Below are 20178 nucleotides of genomic sequence, written 5' to 3'. Positions count from 1 at the left end.
CTATATCCTGCGGCGGTTACTCAACAGCTTTTGCCCGTAAAAGAAAAAGATCGACGGTGACGAAGAGGGGTATTTAAAAGCCGTTTGCCGGTCGGTCCACGGCTAGTTCCGCTTACACAGAAGAGAGAAGCACATTTCTCAAGGTACAAGGTAAGTTCGATTCAGTTAAGGACACTGGAAGAACATTGAAAATCAATTTATAAAAATGATTGAGTAACAATTTATTTAATAATCTTATAAAATAATATTTTTTATTTACTGTAAGTCAACTTGTGGAATTCAATGTCAAATAAACCTAACAAAAAATTGTATCGTAGCTATTCTGTGTTATTCAAAAATAAATAATAATAGAGGACAAATACTGAACTCGATTAAAAAAAAATTTAGAAAAGGGAAAGTAAGAGCGCCTCCTTTATATAAAATAAGATGTATCAGGACAATGTTAAGTTCGTTTCATTTTTATTTAGTAATCTCATGTGCATTTAAGGTAAATAAGTTGTATTAAGTTTTCTATTACTTCGGTAATCGTGACCCAAAAATTGTTTATAAATGTTTCTTCTTATCTCGTCACTGTTCAGCAATGATTTGGAACTGTTTTGAAAAGGTTCTCTATTTGTAAATGGAGTGTTGGTTCGAAATTGTTAAGTGCGCGTTCTTGGGAACGAAAAGAGGGCTCAGTTCGAAATGGATAAACACATTGAAATGTGCATCGTTGCGCAAGAAGTTATGAAATAATGAACGCGAGTCCTTGCGCCGGTTCTTCCGTGTGCAACTTTCTCCCATACATCGGCGCGTGTTTCACTTTCTTTTTGAAGTGCGCGGTCCATGGCCACCTCCCTCCAAAAAGATCGATATCGAGTCGATCATTCCGTAATTAAATATTCAAACACTTAGAGTTTCTCTTTTTCCTTGACATTTTTTTTCAATTCAAAGAATGCGACAGAGACTGTGGAAGTAAACTGCTGATGGAAGATAATATTTCGAAAGGAATTGAAGAGAGAAGAAGTTTTCTAAGGGAGAAGCGATTAGATCCATTAGAAAGTGTATTCCATCGAATTTATGGTGACGTTCGTTTTGTTTACAGCATGCTCTCCACGGTGCTATTGGTGATCATACTACTATCGCTGCTGTTTTATCTTGGAACGCGAAAACCGCGCGGCTATCCTCCAGGTACGTCATTCTTACAAGGCGCTGACTTTTTAAAATTTCAAAAATTTCAAGATTGCAAGAAGAAACTTTCCTTTGAATATACGGATGTTTATGCGAAATAAAAATGTTCTGCATTTATTGTGGGAAGCAGGAGTAAAATAAAAATTGATTTCATCCCTTAACAGCTTTGTTACATTAAAAACAACATTACACCATTCTTGAATTTTTCTAATCTTTTACTGTTTTATTTTCACCGAACCAGTTTCTTCATAAATGCATAAACTCTAATAATCAAATTAAGAACCCATCAAATATGGAATTCGTTTCTATGGCTCGTTAACGGAATACCTAATGAATTAGTATCGCTACAAATATATTTTTAATGACACCACTAATGACTAGGCTACATACTTATTTACAAATCGCTTATTAATTGAGTTAAATTCGATGTTACGCAACAAAAGAGATCTTTTTCTTGCAACTTACTCGCAAACCGGATTATCATAGTCGAACCCGAAAACGGCGAACTTTCTCGTGTGAATATTCCCTCCCATGGCCCCGAAAGGAAATTTTCGAAAGCGTCGGGAATGATAAAAGGGAACCAGTGGACGATTGCGTAATCAAGGAAATTTTCAGGTCCGAAATGGTGGCCGATTTTAGGCTCGGCGGTGGAGATGGCACGCCTTCGAAAGGAAACCGGATACTTATCCGAAACCTGTTCCGTCCTCTACAAGAAATATGGGCCAGTAGTGGGCCTGAAGATTGGCGTCGATCGTATAGTAATCCTCAATGATCTTGAAAGCATCCGCACCATGCTTACTGACGAGAATTGCGATGGAAGACCGAACGGTGATTTCTACAAAGCGAGAACCTTAGGAGAGAGGAGAGGTACTTACCCAGTTGCAACTCTATTGCTATTTTACAGAAAATTCTCACTTGTTTCAAGATTTGCATTGCTTAAAATTATTGTTAAAAATTATTTGGTTTGCGAAAGGTCTGATCGTGGTTGATGAGGCTTTCTGGGTGGAGCAAAGAAGATTCGTCATGAAGGAACTCCGTGAATTCGGTTTTGGTCGAAAGAGCATGGCCGCGATCATTGAAGAAGAGGCTCAGGAACTGGTCCAGCACTTCAAGAAGCTGATCAGCATCGAATTTAATAAGAAAATCAAGTCGCAACTGGTGAGGACGAGTTGCGACGGTGACGAAGATGACTGGAAGATGTACAGGCCGGTCGAGACTGATACTACGGAGAAATTAGAACAATCTAAAATCAGAAAGCCTTTGAAAGTTTCGGAAATGTACGTGGACGCTAACGAATACTCGGAAGTGAGAAGGATCGCGGGATCAAATCCTGGAGTGGTGGTTTCGATGCACGACGCGTTCGGCGTCTCGGTCCTAAACTCTATCTGGAGAATGATGGCTGGTAAAAGGTTGTCTGTTCTTAAAATTGTTTCCCCAGTAAAGTTAACAGCGTAGAGATCCACAGTCGATCAAGTGCATAAAAATTGCAATTTCATCGAATGAAATGTAAAATTCTTCAGGTACAACACCGACGACGAGGAGCTGACTTACCTCCAAAGAATCCTGACGAAGTTGATGACGGAAGTGGACATTATCGGGGCGCCGTTCGGTCATTTTCCGATTCTGAGGTTCATCGTGCCGGAATTGTCCGGCTACAAGCTCTTCGTGGAGACCCATCAGCAACTCTGGAAGTTCTTGAAGGTGAAATGGACCTTCGAACTATAATACCGTCCTCGTATAATGATAAACGGGTAACAGTCTCGTCAATTGTGCACAGAACTAAATGGCATCATTGTAGGTCGAGTTGGATAATCACAAAAATACATTCACACCACACTCGCCCAGGGACTTGATGGACGTGTACCTGACTGCTCTCAAGTCCGAGGACCATGGCAGCTCGTTTTCAGGTGAGGTAGACATGAAATTAATTATTGTAGACATGGTAATGGACTTTGTGAACGAATTGATCTTCTTTCACAGAGGCTCAACTGTTCGCAATCTGCGTCGACCTCTTCGTAGCTGGGTCCGAGACCACGTCGAAGGCCCTCGGCACCTGTTTTCTCTACCTAGTCATCTGTCCGGAAGTCCAAAACAAAGCCCACGAAGAAATCGACAGAGTGATCGGCCGGAAACGATCTCCGAATATCGAGGATAGAGTCAAGTAAATTATAAAAATTTGTGAGTTATTTTTAAATATAGATTAGATAATCTTCTGGAATTACTCCAGCATGCCATACCTGAACGCAATTGTTATGGAGTCCTTGAGGATGTTTATGGGCCGTACGATGAACGTGCCTCATAGGGCGCTGAGGGACACCACTATACTAGGCCACAGAATACCAAAAGTTAGTACTTTGAATTTTCAGTGTGAGATTATTCTTGAATGATCGTTCGATCAACCACGTTGCAGGACACGATGCTGATCGTGAACTTCAACAGAATATTGATGGACGAATCCTGGGGCGACCCAGAGGTCTTCCGACCGGAAAGATTCCTCGATGAACAGGGCAATATTATCACCCCGAACACATACTTTCCCTTCAGCATTGGTGTGTATACAGAGAATAAGTCTTAAAACTTTCCTCGGACAATTTAGTAGACTTTTACCTGTTATTATTATGTGTACTATTTTGCTGTGACAGGGAGACATCGTTGTATGGGAGAACACCTGGCCAGATGCAATTTATTCACAATAATCACCGCATTGTTGCAAGAGTTCACGTTCTCCCCAGTGCCAGGCGAAAAGAAGCCAACGACCAAGGACTTCGTTGATGGTGTTACAGTCGGTCCTAAGCCGTACAGAGCGTTGGTCTCCCTGAGATCGTAATTGTCATATCATTAAGCATTTTAGGACATTTAACACTAAGTTTACGGAGCACTAAAAGTGACTATTTTATGTTATATTTTATAATTGTATGCATTTTTACAATCTCAATAATCTTAAATTTGGACGCGTCCCGTAAACGTAGTATTAACTAATCGAATATCGGTTCAATACTCATCCTATCGTTTTTTCATCGATCTTATGGACTGTTATAGATAGTACAATTCCTTTTTTTGTTTTATTCGCTAATTTTGCGAATACGTACCTTCCGTCGCGACACGGACATCATTGTGTTTCATCGTCGATCTAACTTCGGCTTCTATGGAAGTCAATAGTATTGTTCAGAAAAATATATTTTATTTTATATGAAAATACATTGTATCGTGTGTATATTTATATATGTATAAGAAGCAATACGAAATAAATAATACATTTAGGAGAACAATACAAATTTCATATCACCGTTTTGTTTTTTTTTCATCTTAAAATTTAACGAAGATTCGAGATCCAGATCTTCGATATTACAATTTTAATAATATATTACAGAACGTATTATGGATTGCACATAATCACACATATTATAGATATAGATATATATATACACATATATATATCTCTTTTTTCTTGTTCTCTCCTCGCGTAAAGATCGTTCCTTCCGTAGATCTCTCTCTCCCTCTTTCTTTCTCTCTCACTTCCTTTCTTAAAATAGTCTGGCACTTAATTTTATCGCGGTGTTAAGTATAACTGCACTCTCGTTAACAATAATAACATTGTGCTTCAGATCACAAAAAACAGTTTGCTCTTCACTTTGCTAGCTAATTCACAAGAAAACACGTGTGAAATTATATAGCTCGTATTTTGATCCTTAACGAACGAAATAATACATATTGACTACGCAGGTACTGTTTCGATTAGAGAAGTGGTAAAAAGTGGTCGAAAAATTTAGTAAACCGTTTCAAGCCCCGACCCCCCGGTCAAATGGAATCAAAAAATTTCGACAATAAAAAACCGTGGCGAGGCGTCCTGTCGCCTCGTCATCGTAAATATAAATACAAATGCATATATAGAGTAACATCGATTTCTGTAAGAATCAAATGCATTTTCAAATCCATCGGAAAAAAGATGAATAGAACTTCTACTCAAAAACAATGTTCAACGAATTTCGCTTCATTCCGCTGGACGGCAGTAAACAAATTATGTACTTATTTTTCTGTTTCTTCCGATTTAGAACCTAGTTGAGACACATGGCGACACAAGCGTCGAACTAAAAAATAATTTAGCCGTTAACTTATTACGTGTACTTTCCCTGTAAACGGTGCCGAACATAATTTCGGTGGACCCTTCCCGAAGGTCAACTGGGATGGTCTTCGACTATATGAATCTGCGAAACATAAAGAATAGTGAATACACCATTTAAACAACCTGTATACATTTTTGAAGAAAGCATTTACCTCAGACAAAATTGCCCAATTTTCGCTCTCACTGTGAACAGTCATACGAAGTATCAATATCCTTCCGAATTTTGGGTCCACTGTTCCTTGAGCAATTCCAAGAACGTCAAATTTTCCTGATTGGAAACATCAATATTACACCACCTTGTTTTTACCAAAATTATTAGCCCTCCGCCTGCAGCTTTATTTTTTATCAGCGCCGACCCAGGTTGCAAACGGAGGGTTACGGGAAAGGATGTGTATCTAGTGTAAAGATCCACAGTCTATCATACTGATACCGTACCTACGATAATGTAACCATCCTCGGTAACATCATTGCTGTTTCGGTTCAAAGATACGGACGTCTCTGTTAACACCTCTACCGTCGTGTTGTAGAATCTATCAGACGGGTGTTCGGGATTTCCACTTCTAAATAAGTACCTGAAAGAAATACATGTATTCCTTGTTGTTTTTAAATACAAAATCAATAGGAAATATTCGATAAAAAGCGGGGGCACCTTTTTATAAAAATAGGATGCGAAAATTTGAATTTCAAATGGTCCCCTGGCTGCGGCAGAAGACCCCAGAAGAAGGATTCTCCTTTATAGGCCTTTTGTAATGTATATTGTTTGTAAGGTTTAATTCGTGTTTCGACTATCGCGGCTGGATTCTCGTGCGCGTAGTACAGCGTCACCTTGCCGAATTGTTTGTCCTGAATCGAACCAGAGTTGTTGTAAAACATTCATAAAAATTACTGTACAATATAATGTGTTGATGTATGCGAGAATACCTTCAATTTCTGCACTTTTCCCTTTAACGAAGAGTGCGTTCCTATGTGCTGGAAAAGTGAGGGTTTGTAATGAACCCATAATTCCGCCTTCGCCATCTTACAATGTTTCTGAAACGCGAGCAAACCGATTAACATCCGTTTGAGAAACTGTTTCTCGTCTTTGAGAATATCATGTACACTTACACTATCTTTGTCAAGACTACAAACTTTGGTCGACACCAAATGGTCCAACAACCAGTCGACTGGTTTGTCATTGTGAAACATTAGAAAGAATTGGACCAACCATGGTAGCTCGGCGCATTTAAATAATTTCCCTACAATAAAGAACGTTCGATAAGATAGATTTTAAAACAGCCTCGATAATAGATTTACGATACGCTACCGATAAATCCTAATTGGCAGAAGTCCAAGACAAACCAATTCTCTTTGGTCGCGATCTTTTGCAGTGCGAAAGACTTCATGGTAGTGATGAAATTTTTCTTAGCTAAAATGTCGTCTTCTAATTGTACATAGAACGTGCCCTTTGTCTGGGCGTAAGACATAAGAAATGCAAAATCTAAATTTTGTTTAGACCTCCAAACTACTCGTTGATGATTGTCACCCAAGGTATCACGTAATTTCGATAAATCTGGATAGTAAGACGCAGACGGAGATATCACATCGATTACACCAGTCTCGAACTCGATTGGAAACCTGAAACGCAGATGAAGGTGTAAGTGTGTCTCTTTTATCTTATCTCGGATTTACATCTTTCGTATTCTTTATCAATTACTGGCAAGGACTGGACAACTTACTGAACTTCGATTTGCTTTGCTACGTAGGTAACGTATTCCAAATCAGTCTGTAACAGTTGCAAAAATTTCAGTAAAGATTTATTCAGTATATATATAATTCCATCAAATATTAAATACTTACTTCTGCTACTAGAACAATGATTAAAGTGTCTGCCGTTTCCAAAGGGTTCATCCTATCCAACAAATTCTTAAGGGTTGCCATTAAATAAGTCTGCACCTCTCTTTTAACTGTCGGTACTCCGAGTATCATACTAACTCCCGTGCGCCCTTTGCTCTGAACGAATGCTGGGCGCAGGCTATTAGGATCGTTGAGAAAATGTGGGAGAAAATTGTATATAGATGGCAATTTTATATTGGTCACGTTTGTTGTGTTATTAGTAAGTAGAAATTGAACATCCGGTAAAATATGATTGTTCTCTATCAACTGCAACAGCTGATGAGACAATAAATTTATCTCCTCTTGACTCGTAACATATTTAGCGTGCAAGTGCTCCAGTTTAGCTTGCAACTCGGCGATACTGTTCTGTAGAACCGTTTCCTCGTGCAGGTCCGACGGCGATAGAAGGTTCAGGATCGCGCATGGCACTAGTATGACGGACAGTATCATCAAACATCGTCTTCGTACAGGTGTTAGAGCTACAAAATGAGGCATCATTTTCTTCACACTGGATTCTACATGATTAAACTCATGATCTTCGAGGGAGAAAGCTAGGCCTGCTGTTATCACATTATTAGTTTACTGGTCGCAGAACCTGGAACAAATCACGATATATTTAAGCCGACTGCGAATTCAATGCACTTGCAATAAAAATACGAAACAGTGAAATGTTTCTTGCATAAAGATCCACAGTCTATTTAATAACATTAATTGCGACTGAACAAGTTCGAAAGTTCGAGTGTAAGAAAAGGGTCATTCAATTACATCGTCGAAGAGAAGAGAAAGCAAGAGAATCGGCAATAGTAGTTGATACTCGGCGGAAAAAGAAACGGATCGATTTACCGCAAGAAATTGCACGAGAATTCGTCGGACAACGTTAAAAGAGAACTATGTAGTATGTACGTCGTATTAGATTCGACGAATATCATTATCGATTAGATGTGCATTTAAAACCGGCAGTAACGTTCGATAGAACAGAGAATTCTTATCTTTCATCGACGCAGATTACATCTCTTTGCTAATTTCTCACGCTATGCATGTATTCTTTACTGTCGCATTATCTCTCTTATCTATTATCACTGTGTCTTGTTCGATTGATCTGTCAATTATTCGAACGTCAAACAATTGACGCGACAGAGAGAAAGGAAAAAAAAAAGAAGTACATTAGTAGATCTGTCTTACACGAAATTCTACCAAGTCAGAAGTTTCGGTCGATTCGTACTTCGTACGGGTTACGTTCAGTTACGTTCCGGCTCATTTTACTGTTAAAACGTCACACACATGTTTCCATTCCGTCCCTGGCGTGTATCTATCGCGTACTTATATGTGAAAAGTCGTAGAAATTATTACGGTATTCTGTTACAATGAATTCTACAATATATATACGTACATTTATGTATGTATTGCAACATAACCTACTTCACCAGTGAATCGACGCCTATTATTTATTTAATAGTGTTCTATTTCGATAACACGATAACACTCATTTTCATACTTTATTGTACCCCTAATCCTTGCGTCCGACGTCCGACGTCTTCGAGCAAGATCAGCATTTCGCGAAGATTATCGAACGTTTTTAAACGCACATTGAAATGAAGAGATCGTTCTGTATATTGTATAAATAAATCTCCGAAAAAATATATTTGGGTTCAAGGGTGGTAGACAGTGGTAGACAATAATTCGTAAACACCGACACGATCTTCGTTGAGACTATTTTAAGGAATTACAGAATACAGCTTTTACAATTGAGCATATTGAGAACGAGTTTCGAGTACGATGAAAATATAAAACTGTATTTTTTCTCCAACTTTTATTTTTGATTCAGGAAAAATGGTTGCAAATCAATTTATATACTTTAGCAAGAATTATTCGCAACTGCGATCCGTATGATCTAAATAACTTCGTGGTTTCGTAGTAATAAACCAGTTTTATACTTGTCCAAATCACTGTTACTTTCTATGACCTATAAACATTAGTAATAATTACTTGCACTAGAAAATAGAAAATTAGAAATACATAAACCGGCGTTATATATTGATAGAAAACTTTATATATCTCTGACAAGTTGCGAAACTTATGAAAATGATAGTAAATAAAATGAAGAAGGTTGAATGAGCGAGATACAATTATTATATAGATTTTTGAACTAGAAATATTCATTGTGGTTTCAAACTTTTAATTTCTTTAAATATATATATATTGTACATGGTATTTATATATTATTTGTGTAGATAGTACGTACCATATGTGTGTGTGATATTTGTTAATGTGTAATTGCGACTCTAATAAAGATAAAAATTGCGATCATTTTTATACAAAATTGTAGAAATAGATAATTGGACCTTGGGAATCCCGAGAAAAATTAGAGGTCTATTTCCGGCTGAAAACCCGCGATAATTTGAATAATTTGCTATACATATATTAATTGTAACCCTGGATTTTCCGATAAAATTAAACAGATCGTGGAATTCAATTAAAAATGCTGAATTTTTGACGTTCATAAATAAGTTATTCGTACACACATTATTTAATCGTTTCTGTTTAAAATGATTATTTTAATTGTTCCGATATTCAATTTAATCCATTATTGAAACAATTGAAATGAAATAATGCGAGTGGATTTGTGCTTCCGAAAGAAAATACGGATCCGGAAAATACTAATTATATTATAGAGACCAGTGATAGAGACTTTCCTGGACTTTCCTTTCACGTACGTTTCACGTGGCTTCCACGGAGCCGGACTGTTTTTGAATACTGAGAAGAAGGTTAAGTCTGCGTCATGTATTGATTGTCGAACGAATATAAATTCTTTGAGAACATCGGATATTAATTATAATTTCTAAATACAAAATGACGGTAAGTTTTATACAATATTATTCATTTTTAATGTATCCTCGTTCTCATTATTCTAAGTTTCAGAACAGATGACTTATCATTTTCATGATACTCAATACGCCACTACTTTACAGTATATAAATAAATTCACTCGTGAAACAATGAATTATCGCCGGAGATGTTTTTCAGAATTTCAAAACGTTGGATTATTTATTTTCAGACTAAAAAAGCTAAAGTAGCAACGAAGGGAGCGAAACAGATTGTCGAGGAGAACAAGACTACGCTGAACTTCTATAGAAACATGATTGCTGGAGCATTAGGAATATACTTTGTCGCTACAATGTTCTTTTTTGCTTTCACTACAGTGTCCATAGTAAGTTATTTAATTCTAAGTAATTAGTAGACTTATTAGGTCTTTATTATACAAAATAATAATTTTCTGAGTTAGCTTTTAACAATTTTAGTAAATCGAGAATAATAAAGGAATATTCTTAATTATAGACTTTAACCATATTCTCTGGAATTGTATATATAGGAAGTTATCAATTTATGAAATACATAGCACAAGCTTCGTATTCGGAGTCGGGACAACTATCGGATTCTGGAATCGATCTTAATATGGATGGAGGTATAGCAGAGTAAATATCAAGAACTCTATTAGTACTCTCTTGAAATAACGTAATACTGTATTACATTGATAGTTATGCTCCTTGGAAATAATAATCTTTCTTCGTCCTGTTTCAGAAACGTGAAAGACTTAATCATATTAACATCTGGAGTACAAGTACTTTCCCTCATATCAAATTATTTTTGGCTGTTGTGGTTCCTTGTAAGTATACATAATCAATGGTTCCTTAATAATAAGGATGGTTCCTTAATTTAAATCGTTACAGGTACCGCTAAGAGGAGGTTGGATGCTATGGAAACAAATATTAGCTCCATGGTTCTTTGCTCCGGCTCCCGAACAGCCTGAGATAAGCGAGAAGAAACAACGGAAATTGGACAAGAGGATGGCTAGACGGCATTAGAATTGTCTCTAGAATATAAATTTTTTAAAATAGATATTAGAGAATTATATGGGAGTGGGTTAGGCTTCAGCAAAATTATGAAACAAGACTGCCTTTGTTTCAGTCTGCGTTGTTTTATACACATTTATTCTTTTTCTTTTCCATGCGTATGAAAAGACTATTGCCTTTTATACAAACATTTATACAACTTATAAAATCAATTTCATAGAAATTGAACGTTCATGAATGCTGTTGCCATTCACTTCGGCAACTGTCTTTTCGGTGTTTGAGAAAGAATCTTTATATATAATGAAAAGATTAATATAAAAATAAATTTTATAATTTATAACGTTTATCTATACCATTCTCCCTGTATTTAATTTCTATTTTGCTTCTTTACATAATATGAACGGCTGTTCACTTTCTCTGGCAATATAGATCAAATCATTTATACAAGAACTTAAAGTGTACAGAGTTAAACGTTCTTCCTTTTTATATGTACATATGTACATACATACAAGTTTATACATGTACATCGGTGTGTAGTTATATATATATATAAAACGAATTAAATTTATTAGGAAGGCTTAGATTAGTATAATAACATAGAGGCAATAAACAATTTAAGCAGCCTCCAAATAAAATACTAGAAACAAAATAAAATACATAAAATGAAATGTTTAAACTAATCCGAACCTTGTTGCATCTCGTATGCAAACAGATAACATAAATTAAATACTCTCATTTGGTTTTGATACAATGTACACATAATACTAAATGGAATGTGCTCATCGTGGTTCCCTAATTTCCTATTAAATCTCAAAAAAGTGCATCACAGTAAAAGTCGGAACGCAGAAACTTGCATATGTTAAAATTGGTCTGTCGCGTAATAATTAATTACAACCATTAATTCTAATAAATGTAAACTATTAACAATAACTCTCTCTCTCTCTCTCGTATTGTAACTTTCATCGGACACGATGAAACTAAATCAAGGAATGTTCGTAAAATATTCATTGTAAAGTGCCTTGGATAGAAATAAATTCGAGAACGAGTAGAAATTCAAATATTTAGAAGTAATTTCACATGGAATAAAAATGGTCTGCTTTAAAAATACTGTATAGTATTTGCTAGGTGTCCTTTTTGTATACTGTAATTATAATGTTCAGAATATTTTTCCGAATATTTTTCGATTTCCGCAAGGCAATTATAACAAGATTCGATTTAAGGAGTATCTACGTCTAAGCCTTTCTTTTTTCTGTAATCGTGTTCCGATTGATATCCAGGTGGATGATTATGATTATGCACACCTGTTGGCATAAATCGTTCAGCGATTACCGCGCATTTACCTTTGCATCCGCGATGCTGCTCTGCGCATCGATAATGAGATCTGTTTAAACCTTCTGAACGGGACGTTAAATTGTATACGTAGCCTTCGTGCACTAATTGCGGTCGACCCCGCGCAGAAAGCCTGTAAATTACTGGTTCATCTGCTGCAATATTGAAATGTCATCACCATAACGAACTAAAATTATTACAACTTTAACCCTTTGCACTCGGAGCTATTTTAACTCGAAAATGAAACATTTCTTCCGACCTAGAATGATTCCATTGTATATTAGATTAGATTACAGTATGTTTAATAATGTCTCTGAATCGCCACTCGAGTGCTGAGGGTTAATACCAGCACGAGAATTTCCGATGGTCTCATTTATACCTTGTTGCGCAGGATTCTCGCTTGAAGTTTGCGCACTAGGGTGCTCCAACAAGTCCTCCGTCTTAACATTATCAGTGTCCTCTGTCTTAACATTACCATTGTCCTCCGTGATAGAAACATCTTCTGTAGACTCATCCATGTCCTCGTCCACTAACAGTAAAACTTCCTTATTATCATTATCTGCCTCCTCGTTCGACAGATCGTAAGAACTCTCCGTCAGAGCCGAAGCATCTTGCCTTTTCCTTTTGGCACTCTTTTTTGTGATATCTCGGGACCTCTTTCTTCTAACTATCATCTCTACATCTTTCGACGTATCCCTTACAGTACTTAAATGCGATTGAGCAACATTTTGTGTGTCAGGGTCAGTGGTAAGTTGATTGTCACAGTTGGAAAATAGTTTTGTAGCACTCGCATCGTCTGTTGCGAGCCCCCTGATTTGCAACGTCTGCGCTACTTTTAAAAACGTGGACAAATCTTCTTTCTTTATGTTTATCTCGCCTTGGTACATAAACTTTAAGAGGGACTCGATTTCAGTGTATTTTATGTCTTTCAAAATGATTACCGGATGCTGACATGGATTTTCCTGCAAAATCAACAAATATATTTAATACTTTGAACCTTGCAAGGATATTCGTTGGCAAGGATATTGTTGGATCTTGTACCTTAAATATATTTTTAAAGTACGGACTGCATACTGACAAGACAAGCTTGTGTGCCCGCAACAGCTGACCCTCCACAGCGAGGGTGACGTCAACTAGATCATTCTCAGTGAAATGATTCAAAAAGCCAGACGTCAAGTTGCTAGAAAAATTGTTCCATCTCAAAGAGAATTGTTCTGACAATGAAGTATTCGCCATGATTACCTGCAAAGGACGAAACTTGCATGACAACAGATTCGAAAAGAAATTTGCAATAAAAAAAGAGAAGCTACAATCTCGAAATGGTTAATTCAGTGTTCTGTGACGATTGTTTAGGCAAATGAAAATACGTTCTGTAATAATGGATTTTTAAAGGGATCGGCGAGTATGAAAGAAAAACTGATCGCTAAAAGTTTGCTATCGTGAAATGATTGTTTATATAATTGTCGAGAAATTCGATTTCATCGTGAACGTCGATGAATATTGACACGTTACTGCATTTAAAATGTTCAATATATATTCGAAATGTATCTAAGGTACGTACAAAAAACGCTCGTGGTTATCAAAGAATGCAAAGATTAGTAATATTATCCTATGTTACGCGTTATGAATCATACCATCGTGACAAACGCACTATCGGTACCGAAGGAATCGCAGTTCAAAAATTTTCGGGTTGATAAATTAAATATATTATACAAAACCTGTCTCGAATATATCGTCGATAAAACGGAAAGTAATATTTGCTTCGAGACACCGTATCATTACAAAATAATATTTCTATGCACCGAAAGAACCCTGATAATTTTTATTTAAAATAGACGATTCCCGCAAACGATCTTTTAATGAAAAACACACGTTGTACTATAGAAAAGTTCCACAAACATTTTCAGTAATATATTTCATTCAACTTGTTTGATATCATGATAGAAGTCTTTATCAACAATTATTGTTATTACGATGTTTATACAGTGAACGAAAAACCGGAATCAACAACAGCGAGTTGAAATATACTGTAAAAGTTCAGGAGTCTCACAATTTCATTCTTTAGCGTTGTATGTAGGAACAAGTCGTTATAATTGTTTATTGTTGATAAAAATCGTCTTCTGTCTTTTGATAAACATTTGTCACTTATTCTTTCAGTATATTCCGATTCTGTCCGATTATTGACTATATAACGTCTCGCGGTTTTGAAGAAACAGCGTGACGCTACGAAGATCACGGGAAGATCAAGTTCGCTCTGATTGGTCGATTATTCAATGCTGTGAAGGTGCTGCTTTTCCTTTTTTCAAAAATTTCGCGTGGAATGATGAATAATATAATATTAACAAAGCCGCGGACGCCATTTTTGCAAAGGAAAATGTTGCTTCAAATGATCTCAGTAAATTTGTCCATGTTTTGAAGGAATTTTGAAACACCCTGTATACTTTGTTCCGAGGTAACGTGAATTCCAGTTTGAAAATTCGCGCCAATATCGGCAAGCATTGGTCATCTGTAGCGTATCTATAGTCAAGTCCTATCAATTGTTTTATATGCTCTCTGACTATAAGTCATAACGAAATCATGCTACACGTTATAGTCCGCAGGGAGTACGTAATTGTAGATGACAGATGAATGAATTTAGTTGGTTTACGTGGTTTACGTGTCGCGGAGGAAGCTGTGAGACAGTTACAGTGAATTGAAGTTATTATTTGGTTATGTTCACGTAGCAGCAAACGGACGGCTGCTGCGAGTCTCCTTGTATCAAGGAAGATAATCACAATTGATTGATAGATCGAGTCCGTGGGGTGCTCGGAAGGAAAACGGCTTGATCGATTTCAGAAACGTTAGGTTCCTTTTGTGTTTTTCCCACAATCACATTCGAATTATTAGTTAAATGGTGAAAATGACACCGTTGGATGAGGGGAAGATAAGACAAGGTTTAACAAAGGCACGTACTGTATGTTCACCTCGGTGTTCGTATATTTAGCTTTATTATCATTAACATACAAACATCTTTCAATCGCTGTGTGATATAACAGGCGTCTTATTTTTCAGTATCAAAATCCAGATACCTCGAGAAAGCATGTCATGAGAGTTTTGCATCTTTATAAAGGCTTGCAATTTATGGTCGAGCCGTTTGGTATGTATCCATGCGTTTGTCATTAACAGATTCGAGATTAATTATACAGATTCGTTAATTCGTTGCGATGACTTCTATTTTAGTGTTCAACGATGGATCAAGCAAAGAATTATTCAATTTACAGGGCACAATACCTGTCTCGTATAAAGGTAATGTCTTGAAATTGTTTTGACACCAAGAACTTGAAAAATCTCAATCATAATTGATTTAGGTACTTGCTACAACATCCCTGTGTGCATATGGCTCATGGACACGCATCCAAACAATGCACCCATGTGCTACGTTAAGCCTACAGCCGATATGACTATTAGAGTCAGCGAGTATGTTGATCATAATGGAAAAGTTTATTTACCTTACCTTCACGATTGGTTACCGGTAAGTACTGCATGCATCAATATTCACAATTTCTTTTATATTAGAAGATATATCTTACAATATATTTTGTGTTTAGCACATGTCCGATTTACTCGGCCTAATTCAAATAATGATTGTTAGCTTCGGAGAGAAACCACCTGTATATACTAAAGTGAAGCAAGACACTCAGTCGAGTTCCACTCCTTACCCTGTGCAACGTAAGACAGTTCAACTACTGAATATATTTCTCTTAACTAACAAGGAACATTCTATACTAAAATGTAAACATTTGCACAGCTTTTATGCCCATGCCTGGAACTGGCAGCCACGCACCCGGCTCAAACTTTCCATACCTACAGAATTCTCAATACGGAGGTGGCAACAACGCGTACCCCCCGTACATGCCAACCCCATCCTCTGGATTCTCATATCCAGGCTATGGTTCTTATGGTGGTACTGCTTCGAATTATCCATCGCAAAGCTATGGTTCTTATCCATATCCTCCAATAACTCAACCTGTGAGTTATAAACTCTTGTAAACAGAACAGGATTGTTTGAGCTACGTTATTTACTATGTTTTACAATTCCCAAGTCTGCTGTACTACCCGAGCCCGCTGGCGGATCGGGCACCATAACGGAGGAGCACATCAGAGCATCTTTATTGTCGGCTGTGGAGGATAAACTTAGACGGAGGCTCAAGGAACAATTTTCACAACTGTTAGCCGAGTTAGAGACACTACGTCGAACGCAACAGGAACTCACTGCCGGATCTTGCCATCTCGACGAGCTGTTTGACCGATTGAAGAAAGAACAGACCGAGCTCGAGAAGAATATAACTATACTTCAGGACAAGGAGGCGGAATTAGAGAAGGAAATCGGTAAACTGTCCGATAATCAATCGATAGACGTTGATGAAGCCGTCACCACGATAGCACCGCTTTACAAACAGTAAGTATCATAGTGTAAAAGGTATAGTCTGTCCTTGAATCGATTTCAATCCGTATCTTGCCCACAAGGGTAATCACAGGTGCATTATGCATAGACTGCAGAACACAAATAGAAATTAATTTCTATATTTAATCATTTTTAAAAGTTGAAGAATGTTCTTCAATTCTTTTAATATCCTCAGTCTATTTTAAGTTTCACTTGCACAATTTTCTTACAAATGCATAAAATCAGCAGTCTATGAGCTACATAAAATCGGTTTAAGGGCAGATTCCACTACCTTGTTTATTAATTTAGTCAAACATGCTGTTACTTGTTTGTTTAAAGAATGTTGAACGCGTTCGCGGAGGAGGCTGCCACGGAAGATGCGATATATTATCTCGGCGAGGGTTTGCGTTGCAGCATCTTGGATTTGGACGCGTTCTTGAAGCAAGTCAGACAACTTTCGCGCAGACAATTCATGCTCAGAGCACTCATGCAACGCTGCCGCCAGAAAGCGGGGCTAGCCGGTTAAATAATTTGTTTTTCCTTTTTTCGATTTATATGACGTTACGCTATTTAATATTTTATTTTATTACAAATGATGCACACAGAAACGGAATCTATAAATCCCACAACGGAGAATATGGGGGATAGAAATATTTTAAACAGGCAAATGAATATCGTTGATAGTCCAGAAAGTCTTTTTGTATGAATTGTATACTGTGCATCAGCATATTTTTTGTTTCATGTTCACACGTTTCGGTTGGCAACAAACTACACTCTGTGCAGATGTAAAACTTCTTCTGTACAAAATGAAACAAAAAATATTATATACTTATACATACATACATATACATATATATATATATAAATATAGATAGATAGATATGTGTAATAAATAAAGGTAAGTATTGCAAAATGTGTGAATTCACTTGCTTAATGAAATTATATTTCTGAACATAACATATTATAAAAAGAAAATCTGTAAAAAATCCGTACGTTTTTAATTAATTCTTTTTTTTTTACATTATACTGGAATTATGTACCTTGAGTAGCAATTTTAGATATTTAAGAAATATAAATGCTTGTATACTGTGTGATAAATGTATAGATTAATCACTGCATTGCACATTTTAGTAAAAATACATTGTTTTTATTCTTATGACGTTGGATTGCGATGGAATCATTTAAATGCTATTACACGTTGCCTTACAAATTATCTTTTTACACCAACAAGATTAACCTGAAACGAAAACAAATGTGTCAGCACATGATTTCAATAAATTTCTTGGCGATTTATGATAAAAATATTACCTATACGTAAATGCCGACCCAAAGAAGTAAGAATAACACACCAAATCCGGAAAATAATGCTGCCACTAGCGAAATCAACAATTCTTTAATCATATCCCTAGTGAATTTTGTACTTGTGACTTCGTACACGAAGAACCATGCCGTGAAAAATATTCCAATTCCTAATAAAACCACTGCTAGAACTGGGAATATTGCAGGATTTATGGGAGAGACATATCTTGTCAGAGAATCGACTTCCTCCTGGATCAGACAAAAAACAGAATCAATTTTAGTGAATTCATTTAATTCTAATTCAATCGGTCCTAACTTTTTTGTCAAGTATTAAAACATTGTCTTGGTAACATCTTTTTTTAACATTGATCATCTTGAAACAACTTTTAACATATGCAATATATATTTTTATTTCACTTTCTGTTTTTTTATAAAATTTAATCAGTAAATTATGAAGAAAAAAATGTTCGAATTACATATTTTATAGGAGCAATATTATTCTTCTACATTTTACAAGTAAATTGCAAAGAAAAAATGTTAAAATCGACTTACATATTTTTTCATATAATGTATTAGAGTTAATACGTTAAACAACTTTATAGGAGCGATATTATTCTTCTACATTTTACACGTACAACGCAACAATATAATTTCACTCCGATTGTTAAACATGCGGAAACTTCAGTCAAAAAACACCGGGGCCGAAGTGAAGGATTGTATCCAAAAACCGTGATATACGATTTCGAATCACTCGATGTAATTAAGGAATATAATTGGAACGGTGAAGGAGCATTTATATTATTCAATTAAATCATCACATTGAAACAAATACGGTACTTACCATCTTATTAATGAAATATTTTGACGTGGCTTGGTTAAGAGACACGTAAAAGGAACTCACGTTGACTTACGCGACTTACGCTATCAGCGATAATATTTGTTAGTAATTCGCGGCGAACTTCAGTTTATATCATGAAAATCACCGGTCGGCGTTGTCTAGGGACATTCTGATTTACAACTGAGGAGTTCTACTTTGTCTGACTTTGTCCATTATCGTCCACCATCTTGGATTTTCCTTTCTTGCTTCTTTCCGTTGGTGGTGCACGTGGTGAGTCTGTTTTCTATACTTAATTTATTAATACGTTACTTGTAACATTATTATAATATCGAATAATATTCGCCAATGTATTGATTCGTTGGAATGAACAAATTGTTTTAATAGTTTTGGCATAGTGCGTGATATTTTGAGTAATAAGTGCCCGGGTAACCTAGCCGCCAAATGTCGTAGACGGTGAACGCGTATTTATTTCATTGTTTCGAGAAAATGAGAAATATTTGTATTATTTCAGAACATTCAAGATGTCGTCGCATTTGAATTGGATGATCATCCGCAATAACAATGCCTTCCTTCTTAAGAAGCGCAACATCAATAAACCATTCTCCACGGTTCGTATCAATTTAATTATCCAACATTTTTGAAAAACGAAGGAAGGTTTAACGTTTGCTTCTACGTTTAATTCTAGGAGCCCAACAATTTGAACAACCTCAGCAGCTATCGCTACTCTGGTTTAATTCATAAGAAGAGTGTTGGCGTTGTCGACACTCCCGACAAAAAAGGATTCACAGTTGTGTACAAGAAGGTACGATCAGCCAATAAGCCAGCAAAATCCACTGTCAAGTGTGTAATGAAGGCTGGAGCTCGCCGTTCCTTGTACAAGCTGAAGAGGTTGCTCATGAAGAACAAGTACCGTGTAGACTTGACCAAGGTAAACTAATTTATAACAAGATATATATTTTATTCAAAATTTCGTTAATCTATCTGCAAGAAGAATCGAACTCAGATCTTCTAGACTCTACAGTCATATTTATTGTTACATTTTTTCCAGGTTGCACTCCGCCGTGCCAGTGCTGTGTTGAGATCCCAAAAGCCTTTGCCTGCGAAGAAGACCAGAACGACCAAGAAGGCCGATTAATTTGTACACATTAATAAACATATGTTTTAATGTAAGCTTACCCACATGGCATATGCTGCAAAGGAGACTTATTCAAATATCATACAATTGAAAATAGACTTGTACACAGTGAAATTATGTATCTGGCAATTCTTCTTT

General features: G+C 36.4%; 7 protein-coding genes across 18 annotated transcripts; 4 read left to right on the top strand and 3 right to left on the bottom strand.

The window, feature by feature from the left end:
• Nucleotides 1-226: 226 nt before the first annotated feature.
• Nucleotides 227-4018, top strand: Cyp303a1 (Probable cytochrome P450 303a1). Its single transcript, XM_076430560.1, has 9 exons — nucleotides 227-1170; nucleotides 1786-2037; nucleotides 2144-2579; nucleotides 2691-2871; nucleotides 2969-3077; nucleotides 3151-3331; nucleotides 3398-3515; nucleotides 3581-3719; nucleotides 3813-4018. Exons 1-9 carry the CDS (start codon nucleotides 966-968, stop codon nucleotides 3995-3997), a joined length of 1806 nt encoding a protein of 601 aa, XP_076286675.1. The 5' UTR covers nucleotides 227-965; the 3' UTR covers nucleotides 3998-4018.
• On the bottom strand, nucleotides 383-9903 carry Mgat4a (alpha-1,3-mannosyl-glycoprotein 4-beta-N-acetylglucosaminyltransferase a). 6 transcript variants are annotated; one of them, XM_076430567.1, is made up of 10 exons: nucleotides 9880-9903; nucleotides 7130-7760; nucleotides 7009-7055; nucleotides 6597-6907; nucleotides 6398-6528; nucleotides 6215-6322; nucleotides 5943-6136; nucleotides 5729-5865; nucleotides 5446-5561; nucleotides 383-5375 (listed from the first exon to the last, which is right to left on the bottom strand). In XM_076430567.1, exons 2-10 carry the CDS (start codon nucleotides 7661-7663, stop codon nucleotides 5346-5348), a joined length of 1608 nt encoding a protein of 535 aa, XP_076286682.1. In that variant the 5' UTR covers nucleotides 7664-7760; nucleotides 9880-9903; the 3' UTR covers nucleotides 383-5345. The 6 variants fall into 6 exon arrangements, with proteins under 6 accessions (XP_076286682.1, XP_076286678.1, XP_076286677.1 ...); XM_076430563.1 differs by lacking the exon at nucleotides 9880-9903 and adding an exon at nucleotides 9408-9564; XM_076430562.1 differs by lacking the exon at nucleotides 9880-9903 and adding an exon at nucleotides 8556-9000.
• On the top strand, nucleotides 7919-13587 carry LOC143212151 (transmembrane protein 208). Of its 3 annotated transcripts, none has more exons than XM_076430591.1 (6): nucleotides 7919-8060; nucleotides 9838-10021; nucleotides 10221-10373; nucleotides 10502-10638; nucleotides 10745-10829; nucleotides 10894-13587. In XM_076430591.1, the coding sequence occupies exons 2-6, from the start codon at nucleotides 10016-10018 to the stop codon at nucleotides 11026-11028; spliced, it is 516 nt and encodes a 171-aa protein (XP_076286706.1). In that variant the 5' UTR covers nucleotides 7919-8060; nucleotides 9838-10015; the 3' UTR covers nucleotides 11029-13587. The 3 variants fall into 3 exon arrangements, with proteins under 3 accessions (XP_076286706.1, XP_076286707.1, XP_076286705.1); XM_076430590.1 differs by lacking the exon at nucleotides 7919-8060 and adding an exon at nucleotides 8395-8561; XM_076430592.1 differs by lacking the exon at nucleotides 9838-10021 and having other exon boundaries at nucleotides 7925-8060.
• Nucleotides 12232-14554, bottom strand: LOC143212147 (uncharacterized). Of its 5 annotated transcripts, none has more exons than XM_076430580.1 (4): nucleotides 14396-14554; nucleotides 13387-13587; nucleotides 12725-13307; nucleotides 12232-12500 (listed from the first exon to the last, which is right to left on the bottom strand). In XM_076430580.1, exons 2-4 carry the CDS (start codon nucleotides 13579-13581, stop codon nucleotides 12232-12234), a joined length of 1047 nt encoding a protein of 348 aa, XP_076286695.1. In that variant the 5' UTR covers nucleotides 13582-13587; nucleotides 14396-14554. The 5 variants fall into 5 exon arrangements, with proteins under 5 accessions (XP_076286695.1, XP_076286696.1, XP_076286693.1 ...); XM_076430581.1 differs by lacking the exon at nucleotides 14396-14554 and adding an exon at nucleotides 14064-14307; XM_076430578.1 differs by lacking the exon at nucleotides 14396-14554 and adding an exon at nucleotides 13980-14106 and having other exon boundaries at nucleotides 12232-12497.
• Nucleotides 14555-14884: 330 nt separating this feature from the next.
• Nucleotides 14885-17339, top strand: Tsg101 (tumor susceptibility gene 101). Its single transcript, XM_076430575.1, has 8 exons — nucleotides 14885-15289; nucleotides 15397-15481; nucleotides 15565-15630; nucleotides 15693-15856; nucleotides 15933-16053; nucleotides 16133-16353; nucleotides 16428-16783; nucleotides 17108-17339. Exons 1-8 carry the CDS (start codon nucleotides 15236-15238, stop codon nucleotides 17292-17294), a joined length of 1254 nt encoding a protein of 417 aa, XP_076286690.1. The 5' UTR covers nucleotides 14885-15235; the 3' UTR covers nucleotides 17295-17339.
• A 554-nt stretch (nucleotides 17340-17893) lies between these two features.
• Nucleotides 17894-19068, bottom strand: Kud (oligosaccharyltransferase subunit 5 kud). The gene is made up of 3 exons (XM_076430600.1): nucleotides 18909-19068; nucleotides 18077-18316; nucleotides 17894-18005 (listed from the first exon to the last, which is right to left on the bottom strand). Exons 1-2 carry the CDS (start codon nucleotides 18909-18911, stop codon nucleotides 18077-18079), a joined length of 243 nt encoding a protein of 80 aa, XP_076286715.1. The 5' UTR covers nucleotides 18912-19068; the 3' UTR covers nucleotides 17894-18005.
• A 49-nt stretch (nucleotides 19069-19117) lies between these two features.
• Nucleotides 19118-20080, top strand: Rpl28 (ribosomal protein L28). The gene is made up of 4 exons (XM_076430594.1): nucleotides 19118-19175; nucleotides 19417-19513; nucleotides 19591-19833; nucleotides 19954-20080. The coding sequence occupies exons 2-4, from the start codon at nucleotides 19427-19429 to the stop codon at nucleotides 20038-20040; spliced, it is 417 nt and encodes a 138-aa protein (XP_076286709.1). The 5' UTR covers nucleotides 19118-19175; nucleotides 19417-19426; the 3' UTR covers nucleotides 20041-20080.
• Nucleotides 20081-20178: the final 98 nt, after the last annotated feature.

Source organism: Lasioglossum baleicum, chromosome 9 (assembly GCF_051020765.1).
Source record: "Lasioglossum baleicum chromosome 9, iyLasBale1, whole genome shotgun sequence".
Taxonomy (NCBI): Eukaryota; Metazoa; Arthropoda; class Insecta; order Hymenoptera; family Halictidae; genus Lasioglossum; species Lasioglossum baleicum.
Note: the sequence above shows the minus strand (reverse complement) of the source record. Positions and strands in the feature narration are given on the sequence as shown.

What these genes read in the sequence shown, in the direction of transcription:
- Mgat4a (XM_076430567.1), bottom strand. Translation starts at nt 7,663, where the DNA reads ATGATGCCTCATTTTGTAGCTCTAACACCTGTACGAAGACGATGTTTG. An exon ending in CTGCCAATTAGGATTTATCG is followed by an intron (nt 6,529 to 6,596) that starts GTAGCGTATCGT and finishes TCTTTATTGTAG; the next exon opens with GGAAATTATTTAAATGCGCC. An exon ending in CATCCTATTTTTATAAAAAG is followed by an intron (nt 5,866 to 5,942) that starts GTGCCCCCGCTT and finishes TATTTCTTTCAG; the next exon opens with GTACTTATTTAGAAGTGGAA.
- Rpl28 (XM_076430594.1), top strand. Translation starts at nt 19,427, where the DNA reads ATGTCGTCGCATTTGAATTGGATGATCATCCGCAATAACAATGCCTTC. An exon ending in TCAATAAACCATTCTCCACG is followed by an intron (nt 19,514 to 19,590) that starts GTTCGTATCAAT and finishes GTTTAATTCTAG; the next exon opens with GAGCCCAACAATTTGAACAA. An exon ending in ACCGTGTAGACTTGACCAAG is followed by an intron (nt 19,834 to 19,953) that starts GTAAACTAATTT and finishes CATTTTTTCCAG; the next exon opens with GTTGCACTCCGCCGTGCCAG.
- Cyp303a1 (XM_076430560.1), top strand. Translation starts at nt 966, where the DNA reads ATGGAAGATAATATTTCGAAAGGAATTGAAGAGAGAAGAAGTTTTCTA. An exon ending in ACCGCGCGGCTATCCTCCAG is followed by an intron (nt 1,171 to 1,785) that starts GTACGTCATTCT and finishes GGAAATTTTCAG; the next exon opens with GTCCGAAATGGTGGCCGATT. An exon ending in AGAATGATGGCTGGTAAAAG is followed by an intron (nt 2,580 to 2,690) that starts GTTGTCTGTTCT and finishes AAAATTCTTCAG; the next exon opens with GTACAACACCGACGACGAGG.
- Tsg101 (XM_076430575.1), top strand. Translation starts at nt 15,236, where the DNA reads ATGGTGAAAATGACACCGTTGGATGAGGGGAAGATAAGACAAGGTTTA. An exon ending in ATTTATGGTCGAGCCGTTTG is followed by an intron (nt 15,482 to 15,564) that starts GTATGTATCCAT and finishes CTTCTATTTTAG; the next exon opens with TGTTCAACGATGGATCAAGC. An exon ending in ACCTTCACGATTGGTTACCG is followed by an intron (nt 15,857 to 15,932) that starts GTAAGTACTGCA and finishes TTTTGTGTTTAG; the next exon opens with CACATGTCCGATTTACTCGG.
- LOC143212147 (XM_076430576.1), bottom strand. An exon ending in ACTTTAAAAATATATTTAAG is followed by an intron (nt 13,308 to 13,386) that starts GTACAAGATCCA and finishes TTGATTTTGCAG; the next exon opens with GAAAATCCATGTCAGCATCC. An exon ending in CGAGAATCCTGCGCAACAAG is followed by an intron (nt 12,501 to 12,724) that starts GTATAAATGAGA and finishes TCAATATTGCAG; the next exon opens with CAGATGAACCAGTAATTTAC.
- LOC143212151 (XM_076430591.1), top strand. An exon ending in CTTTCACTACAGTGTCCATA is followed by an intron (nt 10,374 to 10,501) that starts GTAAGTTATTTA and finishes TCTTAATTATAG; the next exon opens with ACTTTAACCATATTCTCTGG. An exon ending in TTTGGCTGTTGTGGTTCCTT is followed by an intron (nt 10,830 to 10,893) that starts GTAAGTATACAT and finishes AAATCGTTACAG; the next exon opens with GTACCGCTAAGAGGAGGTTG.